The sequence below is a fragment of the Heterocephalus glaber genome, unplaced genomic scaffold (genome assembly GCF_053883595.1).
Source record: "Heterocephalus glaber isolate CG9 unplaced genomic scaffold, H.glaber_assembly_v1.0 deba00001586, whole genome shotgun sequence".
NCBI lineage: Eukaryota > Metazoa > Chordata > Mammalia > Rodentia > Bathyergidae > Heterocephalus > Heterocephalus glaber.
Genome location: NW_028258364.1, coordinates 4,150,450 through 4,170,288, shown reverse-complemented (window position 1 = coordinate 4,170,288; position 19,839 = coordinate 4,150,450). Strand labels below are relative to the sequence as shown.

Below are 19,839 nucleotides of genomic sequence, written 5' to 3'. Positions count from 1 at the left end.
AGATTCTGTCTCAAAACAAACAAACAAACAAACATTGATAGTGAATCCTCAACACAAGTGAAGCCAGAAATGGTCACATTACCACAAAAGGAAAAGTGGAGTAGATGTTGATGAGTTATGCAACAACTAGGATGTCACTGGAAACACAAAGCATTGGTCAATGGTTGTGTTTTACTTAATCCTAAACCTGTCAGGCAAAACTAGTTTCACAGTTTACAAAGAAAATAACAAGCAGGGCCGGGGATTTAGCCCAGTGGTGCCACATCTGCCTCACAAGTGCAAGGTCCTGAATTATCCCTAGTACCAGAAAAAAGAAAAGAAAAGAACAAGCACAAAGTATCACAGAGAAATTTTCTTAGAGGATTGGGACCGGAATGGATAGATGATCAATTACAACAGAGGAAGAACAGTATGTATGCATAAAGAACTCTGCAAAAATTTTGGAGCAGACCAGTGAACAGACAGGTGAAACATCAGAAGAACCTCCTAAGAAAACAGGAAGACTGGCAAGATGTCAAGTGTGTCCTGCCAAAGAAAAGAACAGGAGAACAAAACACATGTGCTACAGTGTAAGCAGACTTGTGTATGGAACATGCTGTTGTCATGTGTGAAGACTGCCTTAGGTGTGATAATTGAAGCAAAGATTACTTCTGTAGTAGTTTTGGATGTATTTTCATTGTAGTTCACATTGGGGTTTATTTTTACAATTGTTTTTTAGGTCTTTAAGCAGGAAATCAGTAGATGTTGAAAATGTTTATGTTTATTCTAAACACTCATTACATATTTGATATTTCATTTTCCTGCTAAGTGGAGATTGTATAATAGGAAGCTCCTGACAAAAGATGAAGGCAAGAGAGGTGACAAGTACGGCCTGCCAAATAGGAAAGGAAAGCTAAGCACACGTGCTGTCCGTGTAAGTGGACTTGTATATGGAACATGCTCTTGTCATGTGAGAAGACTGCCTTAGGTGTGATAATTGAAAGAATTATTTCTGTGGTAGCGTTCTGTTTGTAATTGCATTGTAGTTCACACAGGAATTTATTCCTGCTGTTATTTTTTAGATCTTATAAACAGTTGATGTTGAAAGTATTGATGGTTATTCTACACACTCATTACATGTTAAAAATTTAAGTTATATTAAATATAAATATATAATATACAAAATATCAATGTATCAAATATACTATATAGTTATATAAAAATAAATATAAAATGTTAATATATATACAATTTAAATATTAATACTTAACATGTTATTTTATTTTCCTGTTATGTTAATATGATAAAACTCATAAAATTAATAATTTATCAATAGTTCTAGTTCTACAATTAAACATTGGTATTACACACCCCTATCAGGTGCTTTTTCTAAAAATTTGTCATGATGCTCACGGGGACAGGCTGGGGGGGGGAAGGAGAGAGAGAGAGAGAGAGAGAGAGAAAGAACTGCACAGAGAGAAGCCGAGAGACAGGAGGACCAGTCTCCTTAACAGGCAGCAATGGTGGCTGCAGCTACATTACTAACTTGTACTCTTGACATGTAAATGAATCAATGTATGTTGTTGAGCTGAACTGACTAGTTCCATGTTTGTTCAGTATCATGTAATTATTTTTACATTTCATTTGATCTAAACCTCGTCACTTATACTTAAGTTTTCATAATAAAGATAAAATAAATAACAAAAATAATCAAATAATAAAATTGTTTTAATACACTACTTTCAGTTTTTATCTGCAGAAGTCATGTAAATTAGAAATTCTAGCAAGAATGCAACTATGCCTGTGTTATTTTTGAATGGTGCTTTTTTAGATATTAAAATGTTACAAAGAGAGCCTGGTAGCAGTGGTAGCAGCAGTGGTAGCAGCTCAGTGATAGTATGCTTGCCTAACTTGTATCAAAACCCTGGGTTCAATCTCCAGCATAGAAGAAAGGAATAGGAAGATTGTTAGAAAGGGACAGGAGCTGTTTTGCTTTGTTGTGGGGAAAAAAAACCCCTGCTTTGTAATTGAGAAAAATTCTGGAAAGTTTACAAATAATGTAGTAATACACACACGTGCACACACAGAGACACACACAACTTTACTATGAAAGATATCTGAAATTAATTCTGCAGTAAGCTTTGGAAAGGTGGGGTCTTTTTAGATAAATTTGCCAAAACATCTTTCTATGTCGGAATGAATATTACACAAACTGAGAACAAAGGCCTTCAGTTTAAATAGGATCTTTGTAATTACTGTCTATGTGGTCTGTAAAAAACCATAGATATATGTGCGTATGGCATCATCAATTGACCGATTTGTACCTACAGAGAGCACAGGGACCACAAACTCAATCATGCTGCTGGCATCACATCCCAGACCAGGTGGTCTCTGGGACTGTTTCAGTGATGAGGGAATTGAGCCGATTTTTTTCCCATGAGGCCACAGAAGAACTCTGCTGAGAGCATGTGTAGATGAATAGACAAATTTGAATCACAGACTGTCTGGAATGTTAAACTAACCTGTTTAGAAAGAAAACCCTTGGCCACTTGAGCTTTTTAACTTCTTTGGCAAAAAAGATTTTGGAAGCCTTCCCTTAATCCCTTCGCCATCTTGTTCTTTTCCCCCATAGGCTGCAGACTAGTTCATTTAAATGAGTTATTAGACAACTACCAGCAAGGTTATTTTTGGCATTGGGCTGCAAAAGTAAAAATGTTTTGGCTGGTCCTATAAAGCTGAGTGTATATTCTTATTCTGTTATGACTGACAAATTGATACACAAGCTTTCAGAACATATATGCTCCTTGTTGTGAAGGGAAAACATTATCTATTTGTGGAGATGAGAAAATGAGACAAAAAACTAGTAGAATGGCCTTAAGATGTCACTGGGAGAGCTAGACAGATTATAAGATAGGTCTTTGTTTCAGTGTCTATGACACCAATTTATTTGGTGCCCAATTCTCTTTCCATTTGCTTAAGTCATAATAGATCTTACAATCACATATTTGACAAAAACAGAAAACAAGCAGGAACTTTGTAAGAAAGAGAATTTGAGATAAATTCCTAGGAGGTAGGAAATGACTGTTAAGGAAAATGTTTAAAATCTTCAAAACAAAGTCTCTAAATAAAATAGCAAATAATTATTTTCAAATGCAGAGAAAAAGTAACTCAGTAATGGAAACAAAGGGACATGTGAGTATGAATTTTCATGCTATGCTTGTCCTCTGAAAAAGCAGTGTCTTTAGAACAATATAGCAATAACTGGATTACGTGAGACAACTCCACTTGTGAGCTGTGTGGGGAAGCAACTCCCCAGGATGAGAAGGCTCTTGACCATTGAACCTTGGGAAATCTAATTACTTCACTTTTAAATGCAAAAGGGCAAAAGAGGCAATTGTGCAGGATTCTGAATGCCATGAAGAATAAGAACAATGTCTTACTTCACTGTGGAAAAAAATGAAACCTCTTATACATAGCCTACAGTTCTTTTCCCCAATCCACCAGACAAGAGTTTGAACAGGTGGCTCAACTTAGCAAAACCGAAGCAGGCATACTGCAAAAATTAAAACCAACATGGTTTCTAAGCAGGCAGCAATAATTTTAAAAATGATGTGATAAAAAATAGTAGCCAAGGCAAAGACTATTTACCAAAAACTAATCAACAGGAAGGAAATCCTGAAAATGTTGGTCATTATCCTAGGTATTGGTCCCTGCTGTGCTATCACTCTTTCCTCATTCTTTTCAGTTTCATAGTGGTACTTCTTTTCTGGTGCACTGAGACATTAGGAACCCAATGGTAAATTTAAGCACAATTACTTCTATTTCCTGGTAAGGCCTGAGTATCTTCTGGACTTTCTTGCTATGGGCTACAAACAGCTAACACTGACCACAGGAAAACATATCCACAAGTGGCATGTAAGGTTGCAAAGAAGGGATGCTGACACAAGTAGGCCTGTGCAGTAGGGAACTAAGAGCTGCTCCCTTCCAAATGGGTGCTGAAATTCTAACCCTCACCAATAAACTCCTAAGTACTTTATAGAGATTATCAGTATCCTCAAAGACAGATGGAAAGGTAACAAAATTTCAAATACAACTTGCACAAAAATGGAAGTTCTGCTTGGTTCTGTCCCCTTTTGAGACAGGAAGCACTGATTTGTGGAGAAAATGAAGCTGCAATTTAAAATGTACCAAAAAAAGCTTATTGACTGGGTGACTTTATATAAGGCTGAAAAATAGCTCTTGATAGCTGAATTCATACACCTAGTTTTACCAGCCCATGACAGGGCTGGTTAGAAATTCATACAAAAACTACAACTACATCCTTGAGGTTGTAACTTAGGAGTACAAGGATATAACCACACAACAATTTCTGGCATGAGTAGGTGAGCTGCACAGTTCAGGCTAGAGAATCAAGAGAAAGAAAGCTGGAGGAGAGGCCCCTTGTCCTTTCTCTTGCAGCTGCACACTGAATCCACACATTGGCAGAGATGCTGTCTCTGGGCTGCTCCTGCTGTTTGGCACGAAGAAAGCTGAGTCCTAATCTCAGCTTCTTTGTGTTTCAAGTGTACTAAATAGCTTTAAAGAATCCACCAAAAGAAATGGGCTGCAGTGCTTAAAAAAAAAAGTCTTAGGTATTTTCAAGAAAGTGGTTTTGTTAAAAGCATCCTCTGTCTGGAACACCTGTGACCTGTTGAGCCTAATTGGGCTGCAGCTGGCGCCGATTGTGGTGCAGCCACTGGAGGGCCTGGCGCTGACATTGTATTTGCCTGGCTTGCCCACCCCCTCGCTTTTCTTTTCACTTTTACAGCCCTGCGACCTCCTTCCCCTGTGTCTGAAGGATTAGGAACCCAGTAGAGAGTGGTGTCCTGCTGTTCCCAAACAGCATGCACTGGAGGTGCTTCAAGAAGGAGGCTACCTGGGAGATTATGTTCTCATGTGGATGTGGAGGGAGGCCCCATTCTCCCATACCCATTGAGAGCCCTGAAAGGTGGCTGAATGGCCAGGCATGAAAGATGTGACTGAAGGGAGCGCAGCAGGCTCCCGGTCGCAGAGCAGCAGATGGAAGTCAGACTGTCACAGGCACAAACAACGAGGGATGCCCAAACTGCCAAGAAAGCAGCTTAGACAGTAAAACAGCACTGGACAAGGGAACTCAGAAGAGAAGCAAGCGGCACTTATGTTTCAAGTCCTTTAAAAGGCCACTTCACTGAAAAACTTTTAAGTGGTAAGAAGTGAGAAAACAGATTTCATATTTAAGGAATTACTTACTACTCTTGGCTTAAATTCCCTTGCAAAATAAGCTTCATGATAATCCATCTGGGCTTATGTTAAAGACATATGATCTAGAATGCCATACACAGTATTGAGTAAAAAGAAAATAAAAATTTCTGTAAAGCCACAAACTTAATACAGAGAAGGGGAAAAACATTTAGCTGCTTAATTTTGCTGATTAAAAGTTATTTTAAGACCTTTATGTAGTGATTTATATATATATATATATATATATATATACACATACATACTTGTTATATAATTTTCATTACTACTTGCTTGGAGAAGTCTGTAATAGTTTTTTTTTGCTTTTTAAAAATTTACACATAGGCTGGGGATTTAGCTCAGTGGTTTTGCCACCTGCTGCGCAAGCACAAGGTCCCAAGTTCCATCCCTGGTACCAAAAAAAAAAATAAAATAAAAATTTATACATGAACGGATTATTCTGTAGAACTTTCAGACTGGAAAGACCTTGAGTATTTATTTAATTGTTGTAATATATAATTTCTATAACTGTTTGCACCTGTGGGAGTTTTAAATGTTTCTAACTAACTGAATCATAACATAATATAAAGTTATTTTTAGTTTTGAAAAGAACACACCAACTGGTATATGGGAAAGAGAGGGGTAAGAGGGCAAACACACGACAGGATCCCCTTTTCATTCATTTATCCAATAAATCTTTATTGATCACTGACAAGGAACAGATACCAGGGAATATAGCAGTGAAAAGAAGTCCCATTTTCAATGTAAGGTGTGCAAAGTACTGGCTTAGCTACTTAATTTTTAAAGTTTGGGTAAATCTTTCCATAGGGAGGTATTCCTAGAGGCAACCTCACTCTTCCCCATGCCTTCTGGTTTTTAAAACCACTTGTTTTACTGCAAAATAGCTGCCTATGCACTATTCTGTCATGAATTGTCACAATAGTCGAGATATAGTGTTATTTGTGTCAATGTCTCTCTCCTCACTAAACTTGAAGTTCCATGAAGGCCCTGAAGCATTGAGCCTGCTCTACTTCCCAGCCACACCAGGTTAGCATATTAGACCTCCTGGTGAGGTCATTTCTGAATAGGGACATAAACTAGTTTTTGCCTTGTAAACAGAACCCCTCTTCCTGGAACAAATGCAGACAAGATAAAGCCTACTAAGAATTTAAAAAGCCGGGCTGGGGATTTAGCTCAATGGTGCCACTGCCTGCCTAGAAAGCACAAGGTCCCAAGTTCGATCCCCAGTACCAATAAAAAAAAAAAAAAAAAAAGAATTTAAAACGCCAAAATGTCTTGGGTGTAATGTGTGCCACCCCATGCTGAGGTGTCTGTGGGTCTTGGTTGGTTGGCCTAATGACCAAGCTACAGCTAGAAAACCTCGCTAGGAGACCTCAGAAGAGGCACTCAACTTGGGAGTAAAAGCACCCAATGAACAGGGGAGCTCAAGGCAAAGAGGTCAGAAACACAGGGGATATCCTCCCCAGATTGGAGGGACTGATAATTTCTGCCAGGGTTTTAATAAGGAGCTGGAGGAGTGGGGACTGGGGGTGGTGTGGAGATTAGGCAAGCATGTTAAAGTAGTTTTAATGTACTTTCTGTCTCTTCATCTATCAGTTATATTCTGCCAGTCCCCACATCTTGCCCTACTGACACACATGCAAAGGTATCTCCCTTGACACTCTAGACTGAGGGATGCAGTCCAGTTTGGGATTCTGGTCTCTCAATACTTGTCCAATGGAGTATTTGGCAGTTAGAGCCTTTTGTAGCTTTACCTCCAGTCTTAATTTGCAATATGCTTCTTTCATTCCCTTCCCATTTTCCAATCAGCTGTAGGCTGGCCTAGGCTGATCAGCAGATTTGCTGGGCATCCCTAAAATCATTTTAAAGAATATGATATGGTATTAATGGTAATTTGTGTTGAACAGAAAAAAAATGATGAATAATCTATAGCTAGCTAAGTGGCATTTGAAGATAGGTCTGGTAAACAAATAAGGGAGTGAGAAGATAATATGATTATCTTATACTTTATGTGTGTTATTCTCATGATAGTACTCTTCCTGAAGGAAAGGACAGCCCCCTCCCCAGCATACAAATAAATAAAAATAGATTTAAAGTTAGTGAATGCACACTGTGACCATCAATTAGTCATTCAGATAATATCCAAGACAGACTCTCAGACATCTTTACTTTTGCATTTTTGAGATGGCTTCCTCTGACTGGTATACTTATGTTGTTTATAAGCCATCTGCTTGGAAGCACACATTGTTCGGTTTTAAATTTAAGTAATAAATATGGCATCATTGTCCTTTTTTTTTTGACAATCTTGCTATACAGCCCAGGTAGGCCTTGAACTTGTGATTCTCCTGCATCAGCCTATAGAATGCTAGGACTGCAGGTCTGCATCACCATACCTGGCTTCACCAGTTTTGTATATTTTATTGGTGATATAGTAAAAATTCTTAACCTAGGGTCCATGGATATCTGGATGGGTCTAAGTATAACTGAAACCCTGTGAAAGCACATTTATTTTAGAGAATATTCAAAGGTTTCATCACAGTCTAAAAAGTCATAACCCAAAAAGAGTTAAGAATCACTGCTCTATAACAACTATATTTCAAACCTTGTATCCTATAAATGCTTCATACTACCTATTTTCCCCTTTCCAGAGCACTTTTGCCAGAATACAATTTGCTTGTCATTAGATTAGCGGGGGAGGCCTATAAAATGAAGTTGATCATAACTGAGGTGAGTAGTTTTTACTTTTTTAGACATCCCTCTTGTACCCTAGAAAATTTTAGCACTTGCTCTGAGTATAACTGACAGCAAATTATTCAGGTCTTTATTAACATGTAGAAGAACCTAAGGACCTGCATCTTATTTTCATCTATTAAAATTTTAAAAAGCTAAGACAATAATGTACTGAGATTGCAAATTTAAGCATACTAGTGAAGGAATGCAAAATCCAGATCCCCAAGATAAGACAGAATTTATAAGTGGTACCTATTAACTATGTGTAGCTTGAGTTAAACCCATGAATGAATTTTAAGTGCACACAGGTTTTTGAAGTTTGGTAATAACACTACACACAGGGATTTAGAAACCAAGGAAATCATTTCCTTATGTGAATTATTATATGTGTTGTTATCTTATAAGGAGTGCGATTATTAAAAAGGAAGTCTCTGATTTCATGGATTAGAAAGCTAATAGTGAGAGCCAGATCTTTTAACAATAATAAAATTTTATATGTGATGTTTAGTGAAATAAATCAGACACACAAGCTTAAATGTTGCACAACTTCTCATATGAAAAACCCAAAGTATAAATAATTTAAAGAGCAAAAGAAAAGATGGACAATAGGAAGGAAGGAGATCTTTTGTAAATGGGAAGTGGAACTTGAGATGGAGGAAGGGGAAAGGAAAAGAAAGGGGAGAGGAAATAAAAAGAAGTAAGATGTGTTATACACAGGTACACAGTTACAACCGGCCTGACATACGAATAACTTGGGTTAATTAGGTTAATGGAAGATTCAATTTGCCTCTTGTTATCTATAGTATGTACCCAGGTAAACATCCAGATCTCAGCTATACTGACTTACAACCAACATGAGTTACAACTAGCCCTCAGGAACTGATCAAGATCGTACCAAGGGTCCACTGTACCTACTTCCCACAATGATTATAAGCATTATGTAGTACAAACATGTACTATAGAAAAAAAAAAGGACAAGTACTTGTAAAAGCCACATAGGACATTTCTACCACAGTTAATCTTTGCCTAGGCCAAGGCAGTGAATGAAAATGATTCAAGTTAGAAGACTTTAAACAAAATATTAATTTTTCTTCAGATCATTAAGTCTATTACTCAATCATTAAATGCATTACTTAAATGTAAACACTCATTCTTCCCTACTTTTACTCAAACTCCTTTCATTAGAATGCTAGTGAGAGAATAAGGTTTATGTCAAGCTCAGCAATGAGAAAACCCAGGAAGTTTTTAAGGAAAGATTTACAAAATGTCTGCTTGTTATAAGTAGACAAAATTTATGAAAAAGACCATAACAGCTGTCCACAGATATGGAAAAGATTGTGGAAAAAAGAAGATGAGTAAAACTACTTCTTCATAATTAATAAACAGCAGTTTAAAAATTTTAATTTAGAAAACAGAAAATGGCAGAGTGATCAGTAGTAAAATTCAGCCTCCTTGAGATCTGGAATACAGACAAAAGAAAATAACAACTTGTCAAAGAGAAAAAGAGAAGTGGATTACCAGGAATCAGGAAGTAACTGATAGAACAAAATTAGAAGCGGCAAAGAAGTTGAAAAGATGGTCCACAATGCAGAGAAAAGAAGGAAACAATGTGGATTCTCTCCTCAGCTCTCAGGGCTGGCTAGGTGGGGAAATGGGCTCCCCAGAAGCAAGGTAAGTGCCCAGGGCTGGGAGATCCAGAAAAATGGCAGCAGGGCTCATCACCTTTGGGGAGGGTTTTTGCTCTGAGAAGACTCTTCCACACGGCAGGCAACAGCTGGACAGGGATTCAAGTGGAAGCAACACTGTATCACTGACAGTGTTTAATCAGAAGCCATTTCAGTAAGGGGTTGATTATTTAATACAGGACTATGAACAACCAAAAAGCAACTTTACTTCAGGGCTCCCAGTGTTACCCTCCCACAGTGACTGGGCGAGAGACAGCCATGGGAGACAGCTACAGTCACGGAACAGGCTAGAGAGATTCTTTGAGATTAAATTCAGGCTGGGAAAAGCACAATCCCCTAATACCCATGGTAAGAATCCAGGCCTGTTTTGAGTTGCACCCAGAAACAGCTGGGTCTGAAAGTGCCTTCTGGCATTAAGTACTTGAACTCTTGCCTTACTGCCTACATTTAGCACAGATCTGAGGTCTGATTGCCTTTTCTATCCACCAATATGAGCAAGAATACATTTTGGCACGGATACTGCCTCACCCTGGGGTAAACAGAGGGCCTTTGAAATGCAGTGTTGCTGGGGGGATACCCCAGACACCACAGGCTATAAGGCTAGGTAGGAGGAGAAAAATGAGACTTGCTAGACTCCAAAACTGGATCCTAGAAGGAAACTCCTCACTTTTCTTTGTTTTTTTGGACTCATTTTTTTCTTTCTCCTTTATCCTACCCCTTTTCTCTCTCTTTTTGGTCCTTTTTTCTTTTAATAATTTTTATTTTTATTCTCCATATTCTTTTTTCTCCATTTTTCTTTTATCTTATATTTCTTGTTTTTTCCTGTTATTTTTATCTAATTCTATATATATCCTTCTATTTCATAATAGGGTCCTTTGTTTTACTTTTCTCTCCCCATCTCCTATTGTTTAATTTTTCAAATTTTTCTTTTCTTCATTTGCCCATTGCCAACCCTCTAAGATTGATTAGTCAGAGATACCTTACAAACAAGAGAATACGCAAAGTGGATTTAACAGTTGCTAGACGATGCAAAGAAAACAAAACTATGACTAACAGGAATAAATGAAAAATCAGAAGACTGTACAAAGGCATAAAAACTGTTTACAGAGAGACTAGAATACATTCTAAATATTGGGAAAGAATTAAAACATACAGGTGAGTGAGGTATATGGAACCCAAAATAGCCACGATCAAAACAGAACCTCTCCACGTCATATCACTGTCAAAACACCAGAAGTCCAACACAGGAACAATCACTTACAAAGGTAAACACATTACAATTATATCAGACTTTTCTCAACACAAACTTAAAATTTAGGCCAGGAAAGCTTAGTATTTCAAGCCATAAAATATAACAACTTCCAACCTGTACCTATATATCCTCCAAAACTTTCTTTCAAAATTGATGGAGAAATAAGGTATTTCTATGACAAAGAGCATCTTAACAAATTCACTACTATCAAATCAGCACTACAAAAAATTTTGAAGGCTATCCTAGAAAGAGACAATGAAGCCAACAAAGCCACAACATCTAATATATGAGATGAATATACCAGGAAGGGTGAGCAGTTAAACAGAAGGGGGGGGGCATAAAAATAATGCAGTGACACAATAATTCAGTATCTTTCAGCAATAACTCTCAATGTGAATGGTTTCAATTCCCTAATCAAAACACAAACACAGCAGACTGGATCAAGAAACAAAATCCAATGATATGAAGTATAGAAGAAACACATTTAATCCAGAAAGTAATATACAGATGAAAAAAATCAAAGGATTGAAAACTATATTCCATGGAATGGGAACACAGAGAAAAGCAGGAGTAGCTATCTTAATTTCAGACAAAGATTTCAAGTCAAAACTGATCAGAAGAGGCAAAGAAGGTAACTACATATTGGTTAAAGGAACAATTCAACAGGAAGAGATAACAATTATAAACATATATACATCACACATACATCAAATACTGGTGTGTCCAACTTACTAAATACCACTGGACATTAAAAATCAGGTAACACAGCTGATTAAAAATCAACAACACAGTTATAATTGGAAACCCTACTACCCCACAGTCACAGACAGATCAACTAGACAAAAGAAACCCCCCCAAAACCAAAAAAACACAAACTCAACAAAGAAATACCAGAGTTGAACCAAACCTTTGAACAAATGGACTTAACAGATATCTACAGAGTGTTTCACCCAATAACAAAATACACATTCTTCTCAGCAGCACATGGGACTTTTTCCAAAACAAACAATATGCTAGCCCATAAAACACGCTTAAGTAAATGCAAAATAATCAAAATTATCCCATGCATATTATCAGATCATAGTGCAATGAAACTAAAATCAATGGTAAAATGAATGACAAATTATGCAAACACATGGAACTGTTAATACCTTCTTGAATAATCAATGGGTCATGGAAAAAAAATCAAGGAAAAAAATGAGTTCCTAAAATCAAATAATAATGACAGTACAACATACTGGAATCTATGAGACACAATGAAAGCAGTCCTAAGAGGGAAGTTTATAGCTGTCAATATCCACATCAGAAAAACAGTGAGCCCAAATAAATAACATAATGATGCACCTCAAGATCCTAGAAAAATAAGAACAATACAAACCCAAAGCTAGCATAAAGAAAAAAATTATAAAGACCAGAGCAGAAATTAATGAATTTGAGATTTTAAAAAAATACAAAGAATCAATGAATCACAAAACTGGTTCTTTGAAAGAATAAACAAAGTAGACAGACCCCTAGCCAATCTTCCCGAAAAAAGGAAAGAAAAGACTCAAATCAATACAGTTTGAAATGAAAAGGGTGAAATCACAATGGACTCTGTTGAAATCCAGAAGATTATTAGAAACTGTTTTGAGAACATGTACTCTAATAGAGAATTTGGAAAAAGATGGATTTTAAATCCAACGAATTATCAAAGTAGAACCAAGAAGACATAAAAACCCTGAATGATCCAACATCAGGTAATGAAACTGGAGAAGGAAGAACTATCAACCAAGAAAATCCCATGGATTCAATCCTGAATTCTATAAGAATTTCAGGGAATATCTAACACTAATACCTCTTAAACTCTTTAATGAAATCAAAAGGTAAGGAGTACAACCAAAGTCATTCCTCAAATCAAGCATTACCCTGATTCTAAAATCGGAAAAGGACCCAAACAAAAAAAGAATTACAGGCTAATCACTTTAATGAGTATTGATGCAAAAATTCTCAACAAGATAATGGCAAAAAGGGTATAACAAATCATCAAAAAGATCACACATGATGACCAAGTAGGATTCATCTCAGAGATGCAGAGATGGTTCAACATATATAAATCAATAAATGTAACCTATCATGTAAACAGAAGCAAGGACAATCACATGATCAGCTCGAATGATGCAGAAAAAGCACCTGACAAAATCCAATATCCATTCATGATTAAAAAAAAAACCCTGAAGAAAATAGGAACAGAAGCTCTTTATCTCAATTTGATAAAAAGCCATCTATGACAAACTAATGGCCAACATCATATTAAACAAAGAGAAGCTGAAAGCTTCCCTCTGTAATCAGGAACAAGGCAGGGATGTCAGCTATCACCACTTTTATGCAATATAGTTCTTGAAACATTAGCTAGAACAACTAGACAAGAGAAAGACATAAAAGGGATATGGCTAGGAAAGGAAGAAATTATCATTATTTGTAGATGACATGATCCTCTATATAAATGATTCAAAAAATCCCACCACGGCTCTTAGAATTATAACTAAATTCACCCACATACAAAGTCAACACACAAAAATTAATAGTTCCTGTATACCAATAATAAATTCACCAAAAAAGAAATTAGTGAAATTAGTGAAACAGTATCTTTCACAATAGCATCAAGAAAAATAAAATACTGAGGAATTAACCTAACTAAGGAAGTGGAAGACCTCTACAATGAAAGCTACAGTACTTGAGAAAAGAAGACATCAGAAAATGGAACAATGTCCTCCATTTCTGAAAAGGCAGAACCAACGTAGTCAAAATGGCCATACTTCCAACACTGATATACAGACTTACTGCAATCCCAATCAAAATGCCAATAGCATTCCTCCCAGAACTAGAAAAAAATTCAAATGGAACCAGAAGAGACCTAGGATAGCAAAAGCGATTGTGCAAAATAAGAAAAATTCAGGAAGACTCACAATTCTGGATATCACTTTATACCACATAGCTACAGTGATAAAAACAGCACAGTACTGACAAAAACTCAGACACATGGATCAATGAAATACAACAGAGGATGCAGAAACAATTTCAAGCACATTCAACCAACTGTTGTTTGGCAAAGGGGCCAAAAACTTACGCTGGAGAAAAGATACCTCTCTAATAAATGGTCCTGCGAAAGGTGGCTATTCACATGGAGGTGATTAAATCTAGATTCATAAAAACTAAACTAAACTAAAATCAAAATGGATCAAAGACCAAAATATTAATACAGAAAAAATCTGCTGGAAGATAAAGTAGGTAAAATTATTAAAGACATGGGTATAAACATAGACTTCTAAAGAAAACCCCAATGGCACAAGAAATAACAACAAGAATCAAAAAATGGGATCATATAAAATTAAAAAGCTTCTGCACAGCAAAGCAAACAACCAACAGAGTGAAGAAATACCTATAGAATGGGAAAAAACTTTTGCTAGCTATTCCTTAGAGGACTAATATCTAGAATATATAAAGAACTAAAAAAAAAAATTAGACCTCCTTCAAAGTAAAAGACTATCCAAAAATGGGCAACTGAAATGGAACAGACAATTCTCATTAAATACATGAAAAAAATGTTCAACATCTTTGGCCATTAGAGAAATACAAATTAGAACAACACTGAGATTCCATCTTACTCCAGAAGGAATGGCTATCATCAAGAAATCAGGTAACAACAAATGTTGTCAAGTCCCTGGGGAAAAAGGAACCCTTCTTCATAGGTGGTGGGAATGTAAACTAGTACAACCACTAAGGAAATCACTATGGAGATTCCTCAACAAACTAAAAAAAGAAATTCCATTTGACCTAGCTATTCCCCTCCTAGAAATCTTCCTGAAGAGTTAAAGACATCATATTATAGTGATAGATGCATATCAATATTAATAGCAACATAATTCATAACATCTAAATCCTGGAAGCAACCCATCAACAGGTAGATAAAGAAAATGTGAGATCTATCTATAATAGATACTACTCAGTTATAAAGAAGGATAAATTTAAAACAGATGAATGGATAAAGAAAATGTACTATTTATACACAATGGAGTACTACTATACCATAAAGAACGATAGACTTAAGTCATTTTTAGGAAAATGGATACACCTTCAAACTATAATTCTAAGTGAAATAAATCAGACATGCAAGCTTATACATTGAATAGTTTCTCTTATGTAAGTGTCTTAGTTAATTTTCTCTTTGTTGAGACAAAATACCCAACACCCACAAGTTAAGGGAGGGAAGGTTATTTAGCTCACAGTTTGTAAAGGTTTGTAATCATCCTGGCTCCAAGGCAGGATGGCATGGCAGACAGGCATCACAGAGGAGAAATAGTTCACGGTGGGCAGAAGGCAGCAAAGGAACAAGAGATGATCACAGCTCTTTTGATCCCTTATATCTTATCCAGGCTACTAATGGTGGGTAGCATTCACACCCTTAATCCTAGTGACCTCGAGCCTAGCATTGCACCATGAATCAATCCCAGTGTCATACACTCTAGATCCAGCCACCTCTGAAAAAGCCTCACCTAAGACGGCATGAGGCTTTGGGGGATATCTAGATACAAGCTATAAATGAGAAACCCACCATATAAATAAAGAATAAATTAAAATACAGATAATGGGGGAAAAAAGAGATGGAGAGAAGTAGGAAGTGGGGTAGGAGAAAATTGCAGCTGGGAGGGAAGGGATAAAATGGGCGTGTAAAAAGAATTAAGATGTGTTATATACATGTACTAATTCCTCACAATGAATGTGATCATTATGTACTGCTAACATATAGGTATAAAATTTAAAAATATAAAAAAATGATTTGAAAAGTATAGTTAAAAGTATGGTTTGGTATTAGAAATGTAGCAGTTGTATTTTTGATGAGCTAATGGTGACTCTAAAGTACAGATAATTTGCCTAGTTATTAAAAACTAAAGGCATAAAATTGAGTGAATTTAAGTATATATTTAATAAATCTTAGGATTGTATCCATACACTTTAGATCATTCTAAACAAGGTGAATTTTCCTTCTAACCTTTGAAAAATATATCATTGGAAAGAAAGCAGTAGGCATTTCTAATTAAGCAGAAATTTTTTTAATAGAAATGTGAGTCAACTAGCCCGATACAAGGTGATTATGATACAGTGGAAACTATTTCAAAATCTTAATGGATGTATTCCCTATTATGAATGATAAAATAAATACACACATAAAAGCACCCTATAATGTTGTAAAGAGGAGAAAATGCAAGCAAGTGCCAAGAATTTCCTCTTAAGGCTCTACATTTTCATTTGGAGATCTAATCACTAAACTTTAGACAAACTACACTTTGGTAACACACTATCTCCATTTTAACATGCTGGCATCTAACTGGAAATAAACCTAGGTCATCTTTGATATAGGATATTCAAAGTATCTTTTGTATATATTTTATAATTACACTAAAGAATGTGAGAGCTAGCAGAAATTCTAAATTATTTCACAGATCTGTCCTTCCCTTCCCAACCTATTCTCTTTCATTCATGTGTTCTCTTTGTCTCTCATTTGCAGATGCAAATAAGTTCACAAGATGTAGTGTAAGGTTAAGCACCATATTAGAGTGTGAAATACACTTTACCACCAGTAGTTCCAAGGCCCTGCATTTGTGAATCTTAAAATTAACCGGGCTGCAAAGATCTCATCATTATGATAGCAACTCAGTGTAGCTGGGCCTTTAAAAAATATTCTATAATAAAATGAGATATTACATGTTAAAACAAAATATTTTAAAACATCTTTCAATCAATCTTCTTGAAGCATCCACCTCCTGAGTAGCTGGGCATGCTACCACTGTGCCTGGCCTTCTAAATAGTAATTTCTTCTTCTCCCTATACTTTAGGTTCATTCCTCTTTCGCAGAGTAACTTTTCCCACATAGTAGAAAACCTGACCATGTATAACTCCCATGTTTTATAGCTCACAGCTTTAGCCACCAGAAAGTCTGTATTAGTTCCAGTAAACAAAAATCATGTGGAAAGGCTCTGGTTCGGTCCAGTGCTTATGGCTGGGAAAAAAGCACATAGGATAGGGCCAAATTAGGTCATTTCCTCTACACCAAATCAGTTCTCTTTCTCTCTCTGGTCATTTTGTAATAACAAGACCAACTGTTTTGGGTGGGTGAAGTAAAGATCTTTGGAGGGGAGGGGGCTGGGAAGGTGATTTGACAAAGGCCTCTGTTGGTTGGTGGAAAAACTTTTCTATGCAAATGACAAATTATGTTGCTTATACACTGCTTTCTCTCAAACACTGTTTTGGCAACACATTGCCTCAAAATGTCCTGTTGAATACGTGCCACTTTAGAATTTATGTCCAGCAGTGCATGCTTCCAAAAACAAGTGTGTGGCGTGCTGCCATGGGCCCATTTGTTTCTAGCTGTCATTTTCTTAGATAATCCTGCTCATCTGAGGTCCAGACAATGTTTTGAGCTATACAACTAATTTTTAGGCCACAGATACCATCCAAAACAGGATAAAGTTGAAAAGCCTCAAGGGTCATCAATCAACTTATTTGGTCAAAATTAGAAGAAGCTATCTTTGTGTTAGGTCCATTCTCTTTCCTGAAAACTGAAAAAGTCTCAATGAAAATCAGAAGAGAAAGCAATAAAAATCTTGACTTTCTTTTTTTGGTAGAGAGAAGGGGCCTTGAATAATCAATGGATTACAATGTCAAATCTGGAGCTGGTCAGTTTGGAAATTCATGGAAATTTTATTTGGAGACAGTCCCTAAATTAAAATAAAATTTTGCATGCAACTGGAAATATGTGTTCAAAGGGCTTATGAAAAGGAAGAAGGAAGTGGACAGCATTCCAAGTTTGAAGAACTTTGATTTCATTCTGTTACTTTGAATAGCTGGAAAACGATTTGAAGTATCTTTCACAAGGGTTCCACCCTACTTCATGAATTTTCTCAATTTTTTTTTTCTCAGAAAGAGGACATTTAAATTACTAGTGAACATTTAGAGGGAGAGAATGTCTCCGATTTTCTTTTTTTAACTATGGAAAAATTCAAATACACAGCAGTAGAGAGAAAAGCATACAGTGAGCTCTCACTCACCTGCTACCCAGTTTTAACAATGATCAATTCATGGATGACCTTATTTCATCTACACTGTAATCCTCATCCCAAACACTGCATTGAATTTTTTGAAGCAAATCCTAGAATCATAATATTAAATTTATAAATATTTTACTATTGATCTCTAAAAGAATGCTTTTTAAAGGCATAATTATTCCACATTAAAATACCAATAATTCCTTAATACTAACATCTAGTTAGTTAAACTTTTGCCAATTATTCATGTATATCTTACAGCTGGTTTGTTTGAATTGGGATGAAAATAGGAGCAACATATTGTTACTTAATGTATCTCATATCTAAAGGATATGCCTTCCTCTTTTACCATTTGTTAAAAAAATTGGAGCATGTCCTATGTAGTTTCTCAGTTTCTTTATTTTGCTGACTGCATCTCTGTGGTGTTGTTTAATATATTCCCCTGTCTCCTGTATTTTCTATAAACTCATAATAAAGACCTAGAAGCTTCAGGAGATGTTTGATTTTTTTGAATAAATACTTTGTAGGTGATACTAAGATGCAATAATAACCCGTTGTCCCTCTTTATAATTTAGTGGTCATTTATGAGATTATTCAGGTGTTTTATTTCACTAAGCACTGCAAAATGATACTATCCTATTTCTCTTATTCCTCCTTCATTAGTTACTTGGGATATTTTTATGAAGGGAAACTTTCCCACCCCGCCTGTCACCTTCTTAGATAAATGTTAGTATTCTATTCACATTTTTCTCTGACTTATATTTTTCACTTAACAATTTATCCTAGAGATCACTTCACACTGCATTTAAAACTTTCTCATTTTTTTTGCAGCTTCACTTTTTTCAACCCATCCTAAGTGATGGATATTTCAGTTTTTTCCAGTCGTTTGTTCTCTTTTCATTTTAAAAATTTATTTATATGTCATTCAAAGTCTCAAGATAGGTAAGACAAAAGTCAAATTTCAACAAAGAGGAAAGAACTTGGTAAAGTGGTCCTTTTCGCTGCAGCAAGGGTATGATTACAGAATATTGACTTTTCAAGCACTGTTTATTCAAACTTTTAGAAAAAGTAAATGTTTGAGATCATATTTTTTCACTCCTTCACTTGCCTCTATTTTCTATCGTGTTCTGCTCTCTATCCAGCTTTCCAAGGATTCCAGCCTTTGCCAGCCCTAGTCACAGCAGTTTCTTATCTTCACATAGCTTCATGCTATGTGAACTGACCTGGCTAAACCTGGCTATTGGAGCTAACTCACAGTCAGTGCTTTCTGGTGATCACTACGGTTGCTAATACTCTGTTGGAATGGAAAAGGCAGAACCAGTACTAATGGGGTTGGTATTGGGACTCAGGGAAGCTCAGCCATTGCTCCAAAATTTCAGGAGCAGCAATCATGGGCTTAGGAAAGCAGAAATGAGATAATCAGGATGATCTTATTTATTGAGGTGATCCAACCAGTGTAGTTCTCTTTCTCTTTTGTCAACTTTTCACATGCATAGTAATGAGTAGGACTAGGTTCAAATTCTCAGAGGATCATATACTTATGTGCCATAGAAAAGATGTAGATACATTATTCTTGGCCTCTGGTTTTTAGGCTTTCCCTTTTGTGATGGGTAATTTTAGGTATAAACTTGACTGGATTAAGGACTCCTAGTGAACTGGTTAAGCATTATTTTTGGATGTATATGTAAGGGTGTTTCTAGAGGTGTGTGAGTGTGAATGGAATAAATGGAGGAAAATCTGCCCTCAATGTGTACCACCATCCAGTTGGCTGGGGTCCACACAGAACAACAACAAAAAGGCAAATTGGTCTCTCCTGGAACCAGGATATATCATT

General features: G+C 36.2%; 1 protein-coding gene across 8 annotated transcripts in view; it reads right to left on the bottom strand.

Annotated features, from left to right (window-relative positions):
- The window catches only part of Afg2a (AAA ATPase AFG2A), a 360,481-nt gene that overhangs the window by 81,192 nt on the left and 259,450 nt on the right, over positions 1-19,839 (bottom strand). Inside the window, exon 16 of one of the 8 annotated variants that reach the window (XM_087193319.1) lies at positions 5,502-5,644. The exons of the other annotated variants lie outside the window; for them this stretch is intronic. Within the exon in view, the coding sequence (XP_087049445.1) occupies positions 5,522-5,644 (123 nt within the window). The 3' untranslated portion in view covers positions 5,502-5,521. The remainder of the gene's footprint in view (positions 1-5,501; positions 5,645-19,839) is intronic. 8 annotated transcript variants of the gene reach the window in all.